Below are 24,224 nucleotides of genomic sequence, written 5' to 3'. Positions count from 1 at the left end.
GAAATGTAAATGATTGTTAAGTTGATAGAATCAAATTCTTTGAACAAATCTGTCAAATACGCGATGTCTGCTTTGAAATTGATCAAGTTTTCTCTTTAAATCTGGATCTTTACTTTCCAGAAACTGTAAAATTCATTTTTCCGACACTGGTGATCACTAATATCGATCTACTTTTACTTTTACATTGGTGAGGAATCAAACAAGTTCGTGCAAGATTGCAAGTACGAGTCTGTACGTTTGAACAACGTTGCGGACGGGACGACGTCCGGCGCGGCGTACTGAATATGAAATATTAAAATTTCAACAACAGTCACTTAATTTTACACTAATTTTCCCCTGTATAATAAATAATTATTATCACATTTGAAATTCTACAATCGAAACCACAACATGACTAATCATTTCCAGATAGGTTAAGCGTATCATAACCTAGTGTAAATTCTTTAGCAATGACACATTTTTTTACGCAGTAAATTCGTCCAAAAAAGAAGTGACTTAACACCAAATTGTAAAAAAAAAACAAAACACAAATACCGCATCAATAAATCAATGTCTCATTTTATTTACGTTTCTTCAATTCGCACTTATACAGGGTTTCCCAAAGAAAAATCGACTCCCAGAAAAGACGTTTTTAAATATCACGTAGAAAGTTTTTGAGACACGCTGTAACACTAGAAACTCGACCAGTGTCGACTCGTTAATAACATATGCACACGCCCTGAGGCGGGAATCTTTTGGTCGTAATCAACGACGCATTCATAGCATCATCATCATCATCATCATCATCATCATCATCATCATCATCATCATCATCATCATCATCATCATCATCGGCATACAGAACACTCCTTTTCCTCCTTAGGGCCGACTTTCGATACAAATACACGCAAGCAATACCCAGAACCTGAACTGGTTAAATTGTGATAGAAGTAGATGAATGTACAGGTCCGTATTACGGATATTTTCAATTTAATCTAAAAGGATTCAGCGAGATAATTGAATTTAAAAAAAATATATATATTTAAAAAGCTCTTTACGAAAATTTTTCAACCAATTTTGTTATAAAATCGCCCGAACAAAAGTTCTAGCGTCTAGAAGATTTTTTTACGATTTTAAAATATTATTAAGAATTTAATTCACAACAAAAAATGTCTGCATAAATTTTTTGTGTGACTGTGTGATTAAAGATGACGATCCGGTGTTGCCACTACACCAACCTAGATTGAGCTAAGTTAAAAATAACAGTTTTCTTTATACGAGTATTAATACTAGTCAATTGGAAATTTTGACAAATGACATAAAAAAATTAACAATATAGTCAACTCGTTGTCGTGTATCTCCTGTTATTTTGTCCGGACGCGCACTGTCATTTGTCATCGTCTATTTGTCAAGCTGGGTACACACGTTCCGGTATACCGAAAACCGTACAGGTAAACCGGAACGTGTGTATAGGGCCTTATGACTGGATTTATTTGTCTGCGGGTTTTTTTTTTATTTTAAATGATTCGATGGGTGAATTTTTCAAAATAAATTATATTGACGTGTGTTGAATTAGTTACATAACGAAGTGATATATTTCGATTGATTACTGGTTACAGACCTGAAAAGAGAATAAGTAGAATGAACTCGCATGTTGTTTGTAATTATCGATCGTACTTATTATTTTTAAGAGATAATGATGGCGAACCTCAATTTTTATTTCACATTTAGAATGTCTTGTAGTACCAAATTATAAGCGTATATAAATTTTATTGTTGTTCTGTCGATTATTAATTAATTGCAATTTTTTCTCTGGATAATCGGCTACCTTGACCTTGGGGATAGTTTTCTTTCTTATTTTCCACACGTAGAAAAACCAGTAAAGCTGGGTTGATATTTTTTATCCACCTTAAATGTGTATTTATGTCCTTAAAATGACAGATTGTCCTTCTAAATTGTGAAATTCAATTTATTACACCCTGTATTTTAAGTAAAATCGATTGTTTTTGATAGATTTTTATTTTTAGCGTCTTTTTTTCAGTAATAAACGTCATTTTTTTTATGCAATTTTCAATTTATTGGCATATCCCCCCCATACTATGAAGTTTTATTTATTATACCCTGTATACTAAAGAAAATCGATTGATCAAACTAATATTTTCTCATATAGTCTTCTATCCAGTAATAAAAGTCATTTTGTTACTCAATTATACTATTATACTAAAAGGTTTTCTTTATTACATCCCGTATATTGAAGAAAATCGATTGTTTTAAACCGATTTTCATCATATAGCATCTTCTTTCAAGCAATTAACGCCATTTTGTTGATTCGATTATCAATTTCTTGTTATTTTCTCCCGTACTAGAAGGTTTTCTTTAACACACCCTGTAAATTGAAGAAAATCGATTGTTTTAAACCGATTTTCATCATATAGCATCTTCTTTCAAGTAATTAACGCCATTTTGTTGATTCGATTATCAATTTCTTGTTATTTTCGCCCATACCAGGTTTTCTTTATCACACCCCGTATATTGAAGAAAATCGATTATTTTAAACCGATTTTCATCATATAGCATCTTCTTTCAAGTAATTAACGCCATTTTGTTGATTCGATTATCAATTTCTTGTTATTTTCTCCCGTACTAGAAGGTTTTCTTTAGCACACCCTGTAAATTGAAGAAAATCGATTGTTTTAAACCGATTTTCATCATATAGCATCTTCTTTCAAGCAATTAACGCCATTTTGTTGATTCGATTATCAATTTCTTGTTATTTTCTCCCGTACTAGAAGGTTTTCTTTAGCACACCCTGTAAATTGAAGAAAATCGATTGTTTTAAACCGATTTTCATCATATAGCATCTTCTTTCAAGTAATTAACGCCATTTTGTTGATTCGATTATCAATTTCTTGTTATTTTCGCCCATACCAGGTTTTCTTTATCACACCCCGTATATTGAAGAAAATCGATTATTTTAAACCGATTTTCATCATATAGCATCTTCTTTCAAGTAATTAACGCCATTTTGTTGATTCGATTATCAATTTCTTGTTATTTTCGCCCATACCAGGTTTTCTTTATCACACCCCGTATATTGAAGAAAATCGATTATTTTAAACCGATTTTCATCATATAGCATCTTCTTTCAAGTAATTAACGCCATTTTGTTGATTCGATTATCAATTTCTTGTTATTTTCTCCCGTACTAGAAGGTTTTCTTTAACACACCCTGTATATTGAAGAAAATCGATTGTTTTAAACCGATTTTCATCATATAGCGTCTTCTTTCAAGCAATTAACGCCATTTTGTTAATTCGATTATCAATTTCTTGTTATTTTCTCCCTTATTAGAAGGTTTTCTTTATTACACCCTGTATATTGAAGAAAATCGATTGTTTTAAACCGATTTTCATCATATATCGTCTTCTATTCACTAATAAACGCCATTTTGTTGATTCGATTATCAATTTCTTGTTATTTTCGCCCATACTAGAAGGTTTTCTTTATTACACCCTGTATATTGAAGAAAATCGATTGTTTTAAACCGATTTTCATCATATATCGTCTTCTATCCAATAATAAACGCCATTTTGTTGATTCGATTATCAATTTCTTGTTATTTTCTCCGTTACTAGAAGGTTTTCTTTATTACACCCTGTATATTGAAGAAAATCGATTGTTTTAAACCGATTTTCATCATATATCGTCTTCTATCCAATAATAAACGCCATTTTGTTGATTCAATTATCAATTTCTCGTTATTTTCTCCCTAACTAGAAAGTTTTCTTTATCACACCCTGTATATTGAAAAAATCGATTGTTTTAAACCGATTTTCATCATATAGCGTCTTCTATCCAGTAATAAACGCCATTTTATTGATTCAATAACAATTTATTGTCATTTACTCATTAACTACATTAATTACACCCTGTATATCGTAGAAAATCGATTGTTTCAAATCGATTCTTCTCACATAGCCTCTTCTATCTAGTGATAAAACGTCATTTTGTTGACTAAATGATCGATTTCTTGTTATTTTCTCCCACACTATAAGGTTTTCTTTATCACACCCTGTATATTGAAGAAAATCGATTTTTAAGCCGATTTTTCTCATTTGGCGTCTTCTATACACTAATTAACGACATTTTGTTGATTCAATTAATAATTAATTATCATTTACCCATATACTATAAGATATTATAAATTACACCTTGTATAATGAAGAAAATCGATGGTTTTAAACCTATTTTTCTTATTTAGCTTCATCTATCCAGTAATAAATGACATTTGGTTGATTAAATTAGCATTTAATTACTTCCCCCATACTATGTAATTTTATTTTCAATCTATTTTATTTTCCCTCAACCTCGTATACTGACAAAAAGTAACAACTCGTCTTTCAAATCGAAAACATTCGAAAGATTTCTTTACGTACCGAACGACATAAATTCCTAAATTAAAATATGTGTAACTGAGCAAAACATAGTTTTGTACGAGTTCCAGGAATAGATTTTTGGCACCATAATACGCCAATAAACTGTGGAAATTATACTGAAATACAATAGACGCCAAACAGTCTGGTCTGTTCGAATATCAGAAATATGCAAAATGTCTCGTCTAAATAATCGACAGTCACAACATTTTTTTTTTGTTTGTATCGGTTGCAGATGTCGACATTTTCTATATTATTTGGATACTAAGGTTACTACGCCACTGGTATTACTGAGGATAAATTAAAATCAATTAAAAGGGTACTTTTCATGCGGAATGGTCTGTTTCATTTGCTCGCGATCTAGTAAAGTATAAGCAACGAGATTCTACTTTTATAACATTTGCATGTGAACGGAAGAAATATGTAAATTAGTAAAGATGAGACTATAAAGTTTCTTGAATTAACGTTCAATGTCCGCGATGTAAAAAATTTGTAACCGTCATTAAATTTACGCGGCAATTATATTAGTGCCAAGTTAAAAGTTTTTAGGTTAGGTTTCGAAATATCTATCGATTTAATCATATTGTAACAAATTATCACGATTAGATTAATTAATAATTACAGTACGTTTTAAATTCCTCATTTGAAAAATATTTCTATGATGAACGCGTGGTTCTAAAAAGCCTGACTCATCTTTAATTGTCGTTGTGTTATTAAAGTGGCGATTTGCTTTAGAATTTATTGAGTTTTGTCAAATATGGCGGATCTTATGATTGTATTTACATTGTTGTCAAATTTCCCAATTTTCTGGAAAGCTTACGTGTATTTATATTACGTACTACTATTATTATTTCTATTTATATCATTATAATCATGTTGTGAACGTTATTTAAATCAATAAAAGGAATTTATAATTAGAAAAAAAGTAATATAGAGAAAATATTTCAAACATTCACTTCATGACTCAATGTCTTTTATTATCATCTTGAACTATGGAGTGGGTTGTTAATTCTAAATAAGATTGAATTGAAGATATACATACACAAAGGTGTGACTAATAAATTGTGATTGTGAAATTCCTATCATAACTAATTCGTTTAAATAGAAAAAAAATGTATTGTACTTAATTTTCATTAGGATAATAACCTTAAACTATTTTTGAATTTGTAGAAACTTATAAATAAATTAATTGGAGTTGATTTAATTATTTAAACGACCAGAAATGACTAGTTCATAAAACTAACGGCTTTAGTAGATCTGTAGGTTTAATTATTCGTATAATTATTATAAAAAAATCGCCTACGTTAACTAAATAATATTTTCTCACGTATTTATCAATTATTAAAAAAAAAAACTATTTTTACGAGAAGGTACACAGTGTAGTTGGGTACTATGGATGTGTGAGTAACATTCAATGACCTCACCTTTGGAATTTTGCCGCCGAATCGGTAGTAGGAGGTCTGGAATGTTAATTATCTTTTAAAAAAATCAACTGCTACTAAAATCATATATGCTTACTTTCTCTATTCGTAAACTAAAATATTTTTTAAAAACGTACCAACGTTCTAAAATGTCGAAATGTGCAAAATGCAAATTCCACATAGTTCGAAAATTTCACAAGATCCTTAATTTGCATTTCATTTAGTGACGCAAAATATATTCACGGAAAGATTGTAAATATTTTTAGACACTACAATCTAATATTTATCTTTTCGTTTGCGCATATTTTCAACCAGGCGGCGACACAAGTACCACTGTTTTTGAATATTAAATATCCACGAATATCTAAGCAAACACGTTCAAATACACCCCTTAACAACAATAATAATACTCACAAAGTTATATCACCGCCCCATTTACTTTTTAAATGTTATTTAAAACGAGGTGAAACCTCTGGTAAGTTTGGAATGTCATCAATTATATTTGTGTCATTTTTTTTAAACCAAAGAAAAAACTAACACATCCAAAAATTCACACAGCCTACTCGACGATAATATTGCTTAAATTGTCGGAAATTGAATTCTAAAAATGTCATTCAACTTTTTAATCCAGTAAAAGAGATAGTGCAATGGAATGCTACTATTCCTACCTGTCTCTGGGGTCAATCCACGTAGTTTTCTTCGAAATGTGATCGATAAAATAAATTTTTCCATCGTAATCTTGTCCAAAATCCCAACCGTCGGGCAATGGGATTTCACCATTTCGTTTTCTCGGCATAATTCACGACTTAATCCATTCAATACACTTTAACTATCACACACAACACTGACTACGCGGCCATGTTGAATACCACATTATCAACTTTACACTGTTGCCGTCTCGTTCTTAACTCGAATCTCCAGATAAACGAACGACACTATAAATGAGAAAAATGTTGTAGTGTGAGGAAGCAACTATTTGAGACGTCGCTTATCTACGTCTATCATTTTAATTACAACTACTAAATAGCTTCAAGCACTTCTACTACACGCCAGAATTAATTTATACTAAACTTAACGCACGTCATTTTATTACAAATATATTGTTTTTATTAGAACCAACTACTATAAATGAGATTTTTATTATTAGTTTATTGTTAAGATTAAGAAACATCTCTTATAACAAAAATAAAAAAAGTTAGTCGCATTGTATCATTAGATTTTAATGTCCAAGTTTTTACTAAGATTCCTGAATATCGGCAACGCAGTAGCTATCTTGACGTAAAGACATTCCACCAATGGAGCGCGCTTAGCCTCGAGTAAGGAATGCGACTATTATATTGTACGGAGTTATAGGAATTCACAGTTAGGTATATCAAACGTCGAACCTCATCTAGAAACTTGGGTGCAACTGATAGGTATATAGGATGTCCTATTAACAATTTTTTTTCATCTGACTCAAATTAGTATTGAGAAATTTGCATAAACGTCCATTTTGTTATCTACCTTTTTTTGTTTATGTAATATGTTGAAAAAATTTATAAGGTGACGATAGTTGAAATATTCAATTGATAATAATTTGATAGATAAATTCATTTCTAATTATTGGTCTGTGTTGTTATTGAATTTTTTTCGATAAGGAAAAAATATCAAATTAAAAGGGTATCGTGTGATTCGATTTTTTTGCTTACGAGGGTAGTTTTCAAAGTAAGTAAGTTATTCAACCAATTCTATGATTCTTTTCTTATCAGACGACGTAAATTAGTTGTCTAAAATATTTTTATAACGATATAAACCAAGTTGTATCTGCCTCGTCGATTTCTATAAATTTCTTACCTGTTACTTTTAAATTTAGTTGTATTTAAACTTGTAGTTAATTTTTTTTTCATACTGTATATTATAAATCAAAATTTTTTATACATTTTTCTGATATAATTTGAGAGGTAAATAAATTTCAAAATTTGAAGTAATCTTTCTCGGTACGTAGAAACAAATATTTGTGACAATCTGTATATAGTGTATGTTCTGCGTGTGAAATAGTACAGGGCATTATTCACGATCCTACTACTAGCCAACAGCAAATTATACGAATTCCATGTGGTAATTTTTATACCAGTTCTGCAGAGGAATTTGAGAAATTCATGGGCAATTTTTAATAAATGCATTTTTTTGTTTCGTCCGTTTAAAAAAAAATAGACGTATCTTGAAGTACCGTTAAGTTTTTAACAAGGTGGGTGAAATAGTCGAACAGTTTGATTCAGTAATAAAAAAGATAAAACTACGAGGTAGATTTAAAAAGAAGTAGACATAAATCTAATATTTATTTATTAAATATTTCTTTTTTTATAGTTTATCATTTTTGCTCATATCACTGGTCAGATCTGGGTTTTAAAATTCGATATTGACAACTAATGTACTATTTTAACTAAATAGGTTATTCTTCTTTCTCCTGTTACACTTGGCCTTCACCTATATGTTTGAATTTGTCCAGGGAACTAACAAGAATATTTACAGATGAATATGAAAGAAATATATAACTCTAACTCAAAAATGTCCTCATTATTGACGGACTTTATTCAATGGTAGTGTTATAAAAAGTGTATGAATCATCTTGTAATATTTACAAATCCTTACCTATCTAAAATAAGCTGAATAACCCTGACAGCAGAGACCTTTCTAATTTCAAAGAAGATAAACCTTGATTCCTGATATAACAGTTTAAATCCTAGTTTATTTATAATATTAATTCCAAATTTTCAATTTCATACATTTTATTTAGAAATACATAATAAAATATACATTTTTATGGTAAGTAATAAACTTTCTCATTATTTTTTACCAATAAAAAAATTTATTACATTTATAAATTAAATAACTGTGTTAATTTAATTTTAGTATCATTAGGACCTGAAACTTTATGCCCAATAACCCTTTTATCAGTGTATATTTCGTAATCGTTACCCCCTTTATCAGTTTTATCACCAAAGAAATGTATTTCATCGAAACCTTCATCTTGTAAGTGTTTTAAACAGTAAGTTTTGTCCCAACCATTAGGAAAAACATCAAAACTAATTTGGCCACCTATACTGTAAGTTAAATCTAAGTCTGGAAATTCCTTTTTCAAAGCTTCTATCATAGTTTTGCGAATACCATGTTCTTCATCATATGTATAAAAAGCTTCTCTTTCTTCTTGGGAACATGATCTACCTATTGGTGAAATATTCAACATACCGTTTCTGAATTCGACGAATGTCCCTCTTTTAATAGGTAGAGTTATGCTTGAAAGGTATTTTAATACGTAGTTTATGAAATTTTGTAACTTATCTTCACCTATAAACTTCTGGATACTTTGTTTTCCAGCTTCTTCACCATTTCTATAATAAACAAGTCCATTTTCGCTGAATACATATTTAAATTTATGTATAACGTCTTCTCCCTTCATTTGTTCAGCTATTTTCTTAAAATCTGATCCACCTACTAATCCTAAATGGCAATGCGGCTTTACCTTTTCTAATAAAAATGTGTATAAATCCGATTCTATAACATTTCTGGGTTTTGTTAAAGTACCATCCACGTCGAATAAACACAAAATTTTTCTTGGCATATTAAAACAAACTTAAAATACCACGTATGCAGAAGTAAATTAAAGATAAAAAATAAATGTACACAATATTTACTCAAGTCTAGATGCTTTATTGGCAAATTCACATCCAAATATTAGTGAGTCATATTTCATAGTGGTCTGTTTCTTACTTGGTCAATAGTAACATTTTTTGATAATAAATCAATTTTAAGACATTTACAACACAAATAATATTATCTTTATATAAATACATAATTGAATAATGTTAATTTTAATTTAAAAAGTTATTTTTCCTACAAAATTTCCTCATAAATAAGAAATACTTATTAAACCGGCTTTTGGAATCTTACCTACTTACGTAAACGTCAGTGTGGTTGGCATATGACAGTGACACGTAATAAGGTGACAGTAACATACAAACAATTTACAGCTGTTAAAAATAATAATTCTTTAATACATTATAAATATGGATACTTCTGATAGTGAATACTTCGAAAGTGCAGACGAAGAAATATATCCAGATGATGATCCATCCAAAAACCATGATACAAAAAACGATAAATTGACAAGCGAGTTTCAAAAAGATTTAATAAATTTAAAATTAAATGAAAGTACCAAAAATACAACCTCCAAACAAGATTTAGGTATAGACATTGATATCAATAAGGCTAAAAATAGTAGTGGAACCCCCTTGGAGTCTGAAAGAAATCAAGACAATAACTTTAATATAGAAAATAAGAAAAATAATAAAGTGATGATTGAAAAATTAGAGTCAGATATTGAGAATAATACTAAATATGATACCCTAGGTGATAAACATGAAGATAATGGAAGTGGGAATGACGATACAGTAAGTAATGTAACTGACACGAAATTTAGTGAAACAAAGGCTTTGAGAAATAGACATTCTAATTCAAATAGAAGTAAAACAATTATAGAAAAAACTGATTCGAATGATGTACAGCAAGTCGTTGGAGAAGCATCTGATGATGAAGAAAATATGTGGGAAAATGACGATTGGGAACCTATCAATGATGATAAAGTGCCTAGTGTTTCTGATGTTGGAATTAAAAATTCAAAACCATTAGAAGAAAAGGACTTACATCTTGGATATAAAGAAGAATTAGCACAAAAAAATGATATGTGGGACAATGATGAATGGGAACCCTTGGAAGAAGTCCAGCCACAAAAACAGGATCAATATACAGAACCTTCATGGTCTAATTGGGGAAATTGGGGAGGAATGACTTCGATTATTACTACTGCTACTCAAGGTGTTTCTACATTGACTCAAAGTTTATCTACTGTCATTGAATCAAGTATGGGAATACCAGATCCAAAGGAATTAGCTAAAATAGATAAAGAAAAAGAGTGTATTGTACAGGAAGAAGAAGAAGAAGAAGTTAGTAACGTATCTAATGTGGGTATGTAAAATATAATCCATATGTATTTGAACCTATTGAGTTTTAAGAATTGAATTTTATGTGATTGAAGGTTTTGGTTTTGGTAATCTATCGAATTTAGTATCTGGGGTGTCTCATATAACAAAATTTGTGGAAAATACTGGTAGTAAGGTAATAACAGGTGGATTAGATACTTTGGAAACCATAGGCAAAAAAACTATGGAAGTATTGCAAGAAGGCGATCCGGGTTTAAAGCACAAAAGGTCACTATTAAAATTAGACAAAAAGAAACCCATTCTCTCTCAAGTTCTTCGGGAGGCCAAGGAAAAAGCCGAAGCCGAAAATAAAGTCTTACAACAAACACATTCCAAAAAAAAATTGAATTATGAAACTTTGTTCGATGATTACCATGGGCTTGTTCATTTAGAAGCTCTTGAAATGCTATCAAAGCAATGTGATATTACTTTAGAGGTAATATACTCAAAATTTCCAGTTTACTTATGATTAAATCGGTTTTATTATGTTAGACTCTCCAAGAAAACTCGTCAGGTAGTGAACTGCAAGATTTGCAAGAAACTATGGACCAAATTAAAGAATTATGTGAACTACCTGATGAAGATGACGACGAAACTTCGAGTTTCGACGACATCAAAGAAAAACTTCAAGCAGCCGTTCAAGAACTAAATGTTAGTATAACGTACGGCAAGTTAATTTCTTTATGGGAAGAAACAGAAACTTGGTTGAATAATCTAAAGTTGGAGTTTTGCGGAGAAGAAGAAATATACCAAGAAGCACTTCAGGTAAGTTAGGAAAACTGTCATACGTCAGTTTGACGTAACATAACCTCTAGGAATTATGTTTTTTGTTTAAAAATGTGATATCACCAATAAAACTCCTCTTTTATAAAGTTTCAATTTTGCTTGTACGAGGGCTGCCCAAAAAATAAAACGAAGATTTGATATATAAAAAATAAAGTATAATATACAAGGCCTTTTTATTAAGTAGAAGATATATTAAAACAATCAAAAATCCTCATCCATTCAGAAAGTAAAAGGTTGAAACAAAAAATAATCACTATTTAAATTGAAGTATTTATCATTTATAATACGAGGGCTATCCAGAATTTTTGTTGTTATTGTCAATAACAATTTCTCGATTGTCAATTATCCTATAGAATTTTTACGGTTTGTAGTTCGAACAAACAACTACGATTATCACATTTACAGGTTCTGGCACAACTGACGGCGATAGCCGTCGAACAATTCCATAAATGCGGCGAATTATTGATGATAAAAGACCATAGAAGTACGGTGGACGAAGCAGATAGTTTAGTACAGTACGTTCGTCATCTATATTTTTTTGTTCAAATTATATTTAACGAAAAATTCATTCGTATAGGTTAACCATGACATTGACGTCTCTTATTGGTTTAGCCGCCGGGAAATTTTCGGAAAAATTGAACGCCAAGTCTTCCCAAACGGGAAATAAGGAATCCATCAATTCTTTGATCACAAACGTTTTCTTTGAGGTAATTTGACTCTCGAACAATATTATTGGAGTATATAGTATCTTATATTGTTTGTTTTTACCCTTTCATGGGGTAAATATGGAAATTATGGGGTTCTAAGATTGATTTTTTCGTATTATAGGCTGGAAATAGTAGTTCGTATATACAGGATGCTTTCCAGTTGTTGGTCCCAGTTCTACAAGCAGGTGCGATGCATAACGATTAAAATTGAATAATTAATTTCATATATTTTCATATTAATTTATTTCTTGAAGAAAATTTGTTGTTTTTAATATACTTTTTTGATAATATACAAAATTTTATTGTAAAATATATTAGATATTGTAAATTCTGTGTTTTATTTCATTTAATACCCTTATTTTTCATTTATCTTCGAGGTAAATTGACGAAATTGATCTTAAAATACAGGAGAATACAAAAAATTAAAATTCTAACATTTTTTCTTAATAATAAAAGCGGGAATTGTCCCAATAAATGCTGATTAAATAATATAAATGTGGTGGCTACAAGGCTACAAAACATAAGTAAAGAAGAAGAGATTTAGGCAAACTGCAATACATATATAAATTTATGAACTTTCCAGGGATGCTCGAAAAAATAAAACTTTAAATAATTGAATTCAGAACGGTAACTAGTGAAATATGCATAACCAACGCCGCTTTTAGCTTATTCAAAATCATGATTTCAAATGTTTCCGAATTCATTCGAAGATAATATCTGAATTGGTTTCCACTAAATTTTCGGACTACCTGTACTACCACTTCTTTATTTTCAAAAAATCTTCCACAAATTAAAGCTACTGCTTTTTCTATTTTTCAAATTGAACTTTCATGAATACGAAAACGCACAACACATAAGTATAAACAACTGTGGAATAATATGGACAAACATCGAAACGTCAAATGTCAAAATAAATCTAAGAACAAGATTTGGAACAAAAAAAATCTTAGTCAGAGTGTTACATAACAGAACGCGAATCGAGCAGCAAAGATCGAAATAAAGTGGATTGCCGAACGATACCGAGCAGTCAGATGTATATAGCCGAACGCAGTAAATACGTGTCAAAATAAAAACAATATGGCTGCTAAGATGATATTTTAAATTGTGTTTTAGATGGAATGAATGGTTTTATTAAAATTTACTTTATAACTAAAGTATGCCTCATTGCCGTTTTATTTTCAAATGTGGAATGAGTAATAACCTAACAACGGAATCAGTTTTCTTTATACGAGTATTAAAACTAAGATTTATATAAAATATTGATGATGTCAGAAACATGTCATAAACTAATAATACAATCACCAAGAGTTACGTAAATCTTTGAAAAGTCACTTTTACTTCAATCCGCCTTCGTATTAACATGAAATCCATACAGATATCCATTTCAAACTTCACAAAAAATGAAGATTTGATAATTAGTAATTGACGTAAATGCACTATGGGTAACTTATTACATTTACTGTACTTATCTATTACGTCTAAAGTAAACCATTTTGTCGATCTTCATTTAGCGATATTTACAATAAATTTTACAGCGTTTGGGTACAGTCTATTCAAAGGCAGTTCATATTTAACTAATTATTTGGATTGCATTTACCGGTAATGTTGAAAATTCTTTTACATAATCACAATAATGTCCACTTGAAATTCTTACCAGGTGAAAACAGTTATTATAGATGAACAATGTAGCCTAAAGTAAATAAAACACTTACCAGGTAAAGTTAACATATACGAACTCTACTTTCACTGTAGCGACACAATTTTGATGTTTAAATACTTCTATAACCAAACTATCGACAAAAAAATCGGAAAATACAACTAAACCCGATTTAAGCAAAAAAACTATTAGGAAACACGAGAAACACATTTCAAACAATGCCAACCCAATTTTATACTTGCCACCCGGCGGCCATATTGGTATAAACGTCAAAGTTTTGGAGTAGCAGGGAAAAAATTCACATTCAAATTACTTTTCAGAAACTATGATCGGATCAGCTTGACAAATTGTTTCATTTGTCTATGGTTTTTTGAACTTAAAAACTATTTATTCCCCTTTAACGAGTATTTACTATTAATTCTGTTGAGCAGCTTCATTGATAGGTTATTGAAATTTGCGGTTTTTGTGTTTTACGGCATTTCAGCATAAAAATAAATTTGGAATTTCCATAGAAAATTGAACGCGATGTTCGGAAATTGTGATTTTGTTCAAGGTTAGGATCGCAATCAGCTTGAGTGACCTTTCTATTTTTATTGAACAATAAGGTTAGGGTAAGTTTGAGCCTTCTAAACCTCATTGTTTATTAAGAGAGTGTGCTAGCTTCACACGGTACTATAAGTACAATTATTTTTACAAAAAAAAAAAATGAAGAAAAATCATCCAAAAAGCAACCACTCTAATCCAAAATAGAGTTAAAAGAATTTTAAAGAGGGAAAAATTACGAAAATAGTTAACTTATATACTTTTCTTATTAGATTGTATTTATTTAGATACTTTCAGTTTTGTTAATTCTCTTTCTAATCAACTAATTTAATACTCACATGAAATAGTACACTTAAATTAAAAAAAAACACAATTTAGAACAGTTAAAAGCACTTAATTCTTATCATCCTCACATTTCAAAAACCAAATATATCACAAAAAGTTTAAATTAACCAATAAAAACCACTTCATATTCATTTTTCTACAGAAAATTTTTCAAAACAATGTAAACAAACCATTTAGACACTTCCGAACATATTACAGGCAACTAGCAGTACAGACTTGAAATGTTTTGTATAAAAATATAATATAGGCAACTTATATTACAAATTGAAATTTAAAAATATCAATTTTTGGATGAATAAACAATAAATTGGATCAAAATCACTTGGGATAGCTACAAAAGTTATTAATAAATACTAGATTGTGAAAATTTGAAAGATGCACGTCAATTTTATGTGGTTCTAACCGAATTACCGCCATCTTGACATACAACCAATTTGACATACCCAAGAAACAAACGGGAAATTCAAATTCAAATATCATGAATGAATGATGAAATTGAAAATGATCACTAATTATAAATAAAGAAGTAAATCCAGAATCACTAATTCACTAAAATATTTTATTGATGACTTTAAGCTATCAACGTGAACCGTCTATAAAATAGATCGTACCTATTTCGAATATTGAATATTTAAATACATAGTATATGCAACTAACATTACAGATTCAATAAAGTATAGGCAACCAACGTTAAGAATACAAGGTCATGGACCTATTGAATTGAGTAAGCGTAGTATTCAATTGAAAGCTAGTTTGATACAATCACAACATAGGTTGTCATTAGTCACAGTCTTGATAAAAATACGAGGTAATTGAAATAAATCATAAGCAAAACCTTTATAAATATCTAATGTAACATAAACAATATATATGTTACTGTATATTATCACCTACTTTTGAGTTCGTTAAAAAGCAAACAGAAAAGTTTTCGCAATTATCGTATTCTAATTTTGAAAAAAAAAACAGCGATAATTAGTAGACATATATATTCCATTAAAAGTAACATTCGAGCGATAAGTTCCATATTTAAGTGGTCCCTCATAAACAAAATTTAATTACTATTAGCAAACAATACGTTGAGTAGTTTAAAATGTTGGCTTTACGTTTAATGTTATTCCTAGTATTTCAAAGCGCGGTTTTATCCTCAATACAATATAAAGCGGAAAATATACAGGCTGTATCAAAAGTTGTGTTCGATATTGTGAAATATAGGACTGACAAGATTTTAGAGGCCGCCGGAGTCAAAAATCGATGTGCAAAAGATTTGAAGAAGCTATTAAAAGACGCCATATTTTTGAAAAGATGGGCATTAGAAAGTAAGAATAAAAATCCTGCTAAATCATTTTATTTTCGAATATTAAGTCGTATAATAAACCACTTGTGGATAGTTGCGAGACCTATTAGTTAGGCAATATGCAATACTACCATGTATGGAAAACATGATTTGTGTTTATCGCGTTGTTAAAACTTTGGCGCTGTTGCCACGTCAACTCCTCACAAATAAAAAGTTTGAATCTTAATTTTAGGAAGTTTCATTTGTATTTTCTTCTAGTGTTAGATGCTTCATCAAAAATACCTAGCGGTTTGTTAGCCGGTAATATTTATATGACAGGAAATTATGATCAATGTTTAAATATAAATCATTACTTGAATGAAACCAATATATACGGACAATACTGTACAGTATTTGTTACTCCAGATAGCGATAAGAACGATCTGGATTTTTTTACTGTAGGAAACGTAAGTAGACGTATCAAATCTTCTTTTTTATATATAAAATCTGACGATTAACTTATCGATTTGACATTTACATATTAACAAACGTCATCAAGCTTCAATGTGTGCAACCCAAATTACAATATAAGGTTTTAATGTATGGAAAATGAATGTGAAATACACAGGGTATTCGATTTTTTCTGGCGGTACACGTAGACGACTGTTAAGTTTGGAAATTTTGACCAATAATAATTAAGTGCGATTGCTTTTTAGTTAAAAGGTTACTTGGGATTAAATACAAGCAAACATACGACAGAATTACTCAAACTAATGAAAGTTAATTATGGTTTATGTATCCCGCATACTTGCTCCATAGAAAACTTACAAAATATTTGGGATTACATCGAAAATACTTTTCGTTTGCCTGTACACATGCATTTTACCGATATGATGTGCAGAAGTAGACTACAAAGCGATTCTTCTTTCGAAATTGACAAATATATCAAGTAAGTTTATTAGAACAGCGAATTTTTAATTTGTATCGAATGAAATAATTCCTCGTATTTAGTAATTTTTAAGACTGTTTCTTATTGTTAAACGGAAATGTGAAATTATACCTCGGAAATCTCTGCATAAACTATCCAATTTCCAATTGAATCATTGATTTATTTAATTTACTTAATAATACATAAAGATCAACCCTCGTATATTTACACCTCGCTACTTACTGTATTGTATTACGTCACGTTAGTCTTTTTTTTTGTCGTGAATGTAGACAGGTATGGTATAGGCAACTAACATTACTAATACGAATAACTCAAATTTTTCTGTTGTTAATATAAAAAGCAATTTAAGTATATTTATATTTTGTTTAAATTCATTTATTTTTTCTTAAATAAAGTCGATTATAATCGCAAATTTATATAGCTTACATTCTTAAATGACTAACAACCAACATTGTGCTTTGTTTATTTCTAGAGCTTTCTTCTTCTTTTACATAATATTACTGTTGATAAGTACGTTGTATGATGTGGTTATTCATCAACATATGAAAAGTAAGTTTACGTTCCAAAATTTAAACAATTTTAAATACATATTTATATTTTAAGCTAATAAAAACAACTTATGGATATCATTTTCATTATATAGCAATTTTAAAAGACTAATATCAGTGCAAGATGCGTCTGTTGAGGTTAAATATTTAGAATGTATAAGTGGTATTAAAGTTTTGAGCATGGTTTGGATAATATGTGGACATAAAATTATGTTTAGTGTATTTTCTGGAGTTACAAATCTTTTGGACATCTATATGATGGTAGTATTGATGTTTAATTATTTGAAACCCAGTGGTTTTTCATAAAAAAAATGTATTTTAGTGGAGAAGCTCAATTTCACCAAGTTTTGTAGCCAGTGGTGTATACGCGGTGGATACGTTTTTATTTTTAAGTGGATTACTACTTTCGTATGGTATATTAAATTATTATAGTTCACCTTATGGGAAGAAAAGAGCAGTGCCGTATCTGGTTATTTACGCTTATAGATTTTTAAGGTAAATTATATTGAAATATAAATTTTCTCGTCGTCGTTATCGCCTCACTTTTTTAACATGCATTTTGATGCTTTGATGTTTTTAAGCATACCCCTTATTTCAATATTTCGATGCTGCAGCCAACGTCCTGGTACCACCCTAGAACATCTACATAGCATATCCTTTATAACTTAATAAATAGCTTTGCCCCCTATTTTTGTACATCTTTTTCAACTTTTTCTATTAGTGTCATTTTAATCATTTTCCAATTTTTTTATCAATATTTTTACTATAAAGATTTTTTACGAGGGTTGCAACTTAAGTTTTGAGATATGGTAACACTGATATGAATATGTCAAATCTGTGTTAAATAACTAAATAACAATCGACGAATGGATATTTCAAGAAGAGCCAAATCCAACAAGAGCTGTTCCCGTACGAAGTACTTCGAAGTAAATGGTCGCCTGTTACCCAGAATTACTGGACATGTCGCCACCATTCCATTTGTTTGCCAGAGGAGTTCGAAAAAATTGGGGAAACCAATCACAGACACATCCACTGCAAAAATGTGAGCTATAATCTATCAGTTCAAACAAAATCTTTTCTGAACAGTCAAAACTACGAGGTCAGCATTTTTCTACACCTGAAGAAGCAGTTGACACGTAAAATTAAATGTTTTGGTGGTACCTCAATCTGAATGGAAAAGATCTTAATGGAGAATTTTTAGAAAAACAAAAAAACCATACATCCAATTATAAATATTTGTTGTTATTTATCCACTTCAAAACTTTAGTAGCAGCCCTCGTATTTAGGCTGTTTATTATAAAAACAAAGATTTTTAATTCGATTTCAATTATAGGTTATGTCCAGCCCTTCTCGCCATTATATTATTTCATATAACTGTTTTTAAAAATTTAGCAGAAGGACCGATGTGGCCTTTAATGGCTACTAGACTGGCTTACACTTGTTACAAAACCTGGTTCGTAACATTATCCTTCGCAAGTAATTTCTTACAGTTTAACCAACAAGTGAGAGATTTTTTTGTAAATTACTAATCTTTCAATTGAAATAAATGAATTTTTTTTCAGTGTATGCAACATTCTTGGTATTTAGCCGTTGATACGCAACTGTTTCTCATGTCTCCAATTTTGTTAAACATTTTAATCAAGAAACCAATAAAAACTTGTTTATTGTGTATTGTAATTTGTATAGTGACAGCAATTTATACTTTTTTAATAACAATTTATAATCAATATGGAGCAACAATGTTCGAGTAAGTTTTTTTCTATAATAAATGCTTTCATTGACCATGATAAAGAAATAAATATACCATAAAAACAGTATTTTAGAATTTGCAGGGCATCAAAGTTACATTTTTTATAAACATCCTCTATAAATTATATTATGTGTGTGATATTGTCATTTTTAATACTACCTCTCTTTGGGTGGATAATCGTACCCAAATATCCAACTTTTCCCGTTTTTCGTTATACAAAACGTTAAACTAAACTTTAAAACGTGTATTTTGTCAGCTTTTCTTTGTTTTCCTTCATGGACGGTTGACAGATGACATATGTGATAGATGGGATCATAAATAGAAGTGCAAATCTGTTAGATGATTGAAATGATCATAAATATAGTAATTACTTTGTCTATGGACGTTTATAATTCATAGAACTCTGTAATATATCTATGGATTTTATCATAGATAGATAGAATCTCAAATCATGGAGTTAACAGCATGGACATTCGCATAGAACATTTGAATTATTGAAGTTGATACATAATTAAGAATATGATAATATGGTGTCATTTCTGTGATATATGCTTTTTTGATACTTTCCTATCATTTCCATTTATTATTATTAGTATTTTTTGGCATTCATTTCGATTTATTATTTGTTATGAAAAAAATATGATTTGTTTTAGGAGTGATTTATCTTATCAGTATAATATTTATCAAGCTACTTCAGTTAGAATGCCGGCTTGGTTAATTGGATTCATTTTTGGTTACTTGATATACAAATATAATGACGTCAATATATCTCCGGTTCGTACAGGCTTATTTTTACTCCATAAACTATTTTTGCAAATAATATTTTGTTGAAAAAATAACTCTTGATGTGATTGACTAGACTCTTTCTTTAATTATTTTTGAAAGTTTGTCTTAGTCATGACACGGAACGTTTTTCATTACATTTGACATTTTTATACGATTCGTTCGAATCGTGTAGAGGTCTTAGACCATAGAATTACTTGTACCAGTACTTTTTATGACCACAAAAGAATAGAAAAGCGTTTTCAATGATTATATCACAAGTAAATTTTCGATTCTTTACAATCGATTATTTCGAAATCGATTATTCCTTTTTTTTGAAAATCGTCAATATCCACTGGTTAACGTTAGTCATAATAGATGTTTTGCTATTTGGATTTTATTGTGGTACGGGTAGCTGTATGGTCCAAGTTATAGGTCCACACTTCTTCTTTTTTATAAACTCTATCGTTATATAATGTATGTGTTATAGATAGCCACATTTTTTGCTTGGTTGGTCATATTTACAACAATGATAGGTTTAATATTGGTACACCTTGTTTTTATTAGAGCTAATGAATATATTGGGCTCAATGCGGCTCTGTATAATTCGTTAGCTAAACAACTCTGGGCTCTCGCTATTGGATCGACGATATTTCTTTGTACAATAAACAGAAATGGTAAGAAAAAAAATTTGTATATAGATTTTACGGCATTAGATGTTTTTTAACGTTGTAACTACTCTTAATTTCTCAAAACCTCACCATTAATTTTATTTCACGTGTTCGATTTGTAAATTAAAATTATTTTTTATGTCATAAATTTTACGATAAATACGAGTAGTTCACAGTTAATGAGAGAAACGAAACATCAACGGTGTTTACATTGCGGCAGCATAACCCAGACTGACGCGTCCACCTCGATAATGGCGGAATGTGTAGTGGGAGAAATGCGCAGTTGCCTACAATTTATTCCCGTTTCCTGTCGTTTTCACCAAATGATCGGAAGTTAAAAATAAAAACGTCCTGTATAATTAGGGAAATTAAACGAGAACAAAATATTTAGATTCAATAATTATGAATAGTTTGTTCAAATGATAACCCAATATTGTTCTTTCTAATACTAAACGCCGCCATCTTTCTTGTTGTTTATCTATTTTGTAGGTTTGATGAATAAATTTCTGTCGTGGTCGATTTTTAGAATTCTTGTTAAAATTACTTATAGCGCTTATTTAACCCACGTGTCGATAATAATCTATTTTATTGGATCTAAACAGCATTCAACTTACTTCAGCATCATCAATAACGTAAGTATATCATATATCAATTTCAGACGAGCGTTTGTGCTCGACTGACGCTGTAAAACACTTGTCGTTACATTGTTGCCACGCGTGAAAAGAAAAACATTACACGGGACCTGTGACAACCATGGCATGATCGCTCGTATACAAATTATTGACATAATTTATTCATCAGATGTGTCTGTTAAGTAATCAGAATTTGATTAACTATTCCCATAGGATTTATTCGTGTAAAATTCCACGTCTTATTCTTCTTTTTTATATAATACGGGAAACAGCCATCCCCACTTAATTTTGTGAAATTTGACTCTTATTTTTGATATTTAATGCTTACTTTATTCACTAGTTATTGTAAGAAAATTTAAATAGTACTCAAATGTTTGTATTTGACAATAATTTTTGAGACTTGACATTGATTTTTCACGTTAAATACAGATTTGGACATTTGCCACTTAAATTTTCTAGTTTCAGCAGTAACTTATGCATTTGACTATAAATTTTGACATTTGACACCGATTTGTCTTTTTTTGACATTTGCCATCATTAATGTTTTCATTTGACAATAATTCTTGACATTTGACACAGATTTTTCATGTTAAATACTGACTTTATAACGATTTTTGTTATGTTTTAACATTTGTCACTAATATTTTCTAATTTCATAATTAATTTTTTTTATTCGACAATAATTCTTCACATTTGACAAAAATTCTTGACATTTGACAATAATTCTTGATATTTGACAATAATTCTTGACATTTGACACAGATTTTTCATGTTAAATACTGACTTTATAACGATTTTTGTTATTTTTTAACATTTGTCACTAATATTTTCTAATTTCATAATTAACTTTTTTTATTCGACAATAATTCTTGACATTTCACAATAATTCTTGAGATTTGACACAGATTTTTCATGTTAAATACTGTCTTTATAACGATTTTTTTATTTTTGACATTTATCACTAATATTTTCTAATTTTATCATTAATTTTTTTCATTTTACAATAAATCTTGACATTTGACACCGAATTTTCATGTTAAAATTGAATTGGAGACGATTTTTTTGTTTTTTGACATTTGACACTTATATTTTCTAGTTTCATTAAAAACTGAATTTCTAACGATTTGAACTCATTTTTGACATTGGACACTAATATCTTCTAATTTTCACATTCGACAATAATTTTTGACATTAGACGCTTATTTTTCACATTGAATAAATATTTACTAATTTTTGTATTTTATAATAATTTTGACGTTGATATTATTCATTTGATTCTGATTTTTATCAATTGACACACACTTTTGACGTGTATTTTAGTTTGACAGTTTGACATTTGACACCAACGAATTGTCGCTTCTCTTAGGTTACTACCTCTCTGCTATTAGTTCCATACCGGTTTGGAGTAAATGCTAACGTTGCCAAATTTGAATAAAATACGACGAAATCGCTTTATCCCATTATTGTTCCTATATTTATTATATTTTATAGATTCATGGATTTATTGGTGATGTAGTATTAACTATTGTAGTTTCTACCATATGGTGTTTAGCATTTGAATCACCATTCGTAGCAATTGCTAGATATTTATATAAAAAAGGTAAAATATATATAGTTTAGTAACTGTTTCTATAAATTTTCATAAAAATCTTTTTAGAAATGGTAAAAGAAACATTCTATAACGGGGTGATTGAAAAAAAGAAGAAGAATAAAAACAAGAATATAACGTGTGTAAATACATGTAGGAATATACAAGGAAATTATAAAAAAATCGAATGAAGCATATCCGATTTATGAAAGCAAAGTTATTTCCCTTTTTTAAATAAAGGTTTACACATTAAATCTTAAAATATAATTACTTAACCTCAAAATTGTTTTTTTTTGCGTAAAAAATCTTGTATCTAATCCATATACACATTTATATAATATAGGTCTACTTACTGGTGAAATAAAATACCTTCAGGCTTGAACCTTTTAATGATTAATCACTTTTTACTTGACACAAATCGTTAACAGCAAAAAAACAGAAAATGACAATTACAGTATTCACTAACTGGCACTTATAAACTAAAACTGCACCATGAATCCATGACAGACACTGTAACTCACGCAAAGATCAAAATGAAGGTGTTTTTCAAAATTTGGATACGAACTCATCTATGCTTCTCCCCTCCATATCTCTAATCTCTAATCTAATCACTGATCCTAACACAACATGCTGTTACGTGGCATTACAATCAACTAAGTAAAATTTCCCCAACTAAGGCGATAATCCGAAAAAAACACGAACAGATTCACGAATATTCATTAACGTAATTTTGACATTACGTTGGATTTTTTACTACATATGTTATTCGTAATAATTATGTCCTTAGTTTGTCATTATTTATTCCTTTGATAAGTTTCTTTTTGATTTTATGTATTGAAAAAAACTATTCGAAAGTATATACATTTTTTAGATGTACAACAATAGATATAAAAAATTCTGACTATCTATGTTTAAGCAAAAGCAAAACATTGGTTGATCAGCGATGCCAACTATTTTTAATTGCAAAAAACTAGGTACTATTTTTGAAATGATTCAATTTTTTGAAAAAGTCAAAATAGAACTTAAACATCCACAACATATTAAACATCCACTTCGATTCCTTTATAAAATGATACCTAACATAGACCAATGAATGATGATTCATGAAATATAAATAAAACAAAAAGTCTTAAATTTTCAAATTTAAAAGCACCCTACGTTC

General features: G+C 29.6%; 4 protein-coding genes across 4 annotated transcripts in view; 2 read left to right on the top strand and 2 right to left on the bottom strand.

The window, feature by feature from the left end:
* The window catches only part of LOC130441138 (protein kibra), a 29,816-nt gene extending 23,072 nt beyond the window's left edge, over nt 1-6,744 (bottom strand). The window contains exon 1 of the mRNA XM_056774699.1: nt 6,502-6,744. Coding sequence (XP_056630677.1) covers nt 6,502-6,629 — 128 coding nt within the window. The 5' untranslated portion in view covers nt 6,630-6,744. The remainder of the gene's footprint in view (nt 1-6,501) is intronic.
* A 1,839-nt stretch (nt 6,745-8,583) lies between these two features.
* Nucleotides 8,584-9,563, bottom strand: LOC130441129 (phosphomannomutase). Its single transcript, XM_056774679.1, has one exon. It carries the CDS (start codon nt 9,432-9,434, stop codon nt 8,691-8,693), a length of 744 nt encoding a protein of 247 aa, XP_056630657.1. The 5' UTR covers nt 9,435-9,563; the 3' UTR covers nt 8,584-8,690.
* Nucleotides 9,564-9,780: 217 nt separating this feature from the next.
* Nucleotides 9,781-12,673, top strand: LOC130441122 (protein FAM114A2). The gene is made up of 6 exons (XM_056774666.1): nt 9,781-10,837; nt 10,908-11,287; nt 11,344-11,616; nt 12,043-12,152; nt 12,215-12,344; nt 12,466-12,673. Exons 1-6 carry the CDS (start codon nt 9,880-9,882, stop codon nt 12,547-12,549), a joined length of 1,935 nt encoding a protein of 644 aa, XP_056630644.1. The 5' UTR covers nt 9,781-9,879; the 3' UTR covers nt 12,550-12,673.
* A 3,238-nt stretch (nt 12,674-15,911) lies between these two features.
* LOC130442275 (nose resistant to fluoxetine protein 6-like) lies at nt 15,912-23,613 on the top strand. Its single transcript, XM_056776346.1, has 13 exons — nt 15,912-16,205; nt 16,442-16,629; nt 16,879-17,111; nt 17,584-17,660; nt 17,715-17,920; nt 17,982-18,154; nt 18,993-19,161; nt 19,222-19,406; nt 20,063-20,183; nt 20,662-20,848; nt 21,332-21,474; nt 22,966-23,074; nt 23,132-23,613. The coding sequence occupies exons 1-13, from the start codon at nt 15,980-15,982 to the stop codon at nt 23,251-23,253; spliced, it is 2,139 nt and encodes a 712-aa protein (XP_056632324.1). The 5' UTR covers nt 15,912-15,979; the 3' UTR covers nt 23,254-23,613.
* The last annotated feature ends 611 nt before the right edge of the window (nt 23,614-24,224 follow it).

The sequence above is a fragment of the Diorhabda sublineata genome, chromosome 1, assembly GCF_026230105.1.
Source record: "Diorhabda sublineata isolate icDioSubl1.1 chromosome 1, icDioSubl1.1, whole genome shotgun sequence".
NCBI classification, from domain to species: domain Eukaryota; kingdom Metazoa; phylum Arthropoda; class Insecta; order Coleoptera; family Chrysomelidae; genus Diorhabda; species Diorhabda sublineata.
The sequence above is the reverse complement of the archived record's forward strand: the minus strand, read 5'-3'. Positions and strand labels throughout refer to the sequence as shown.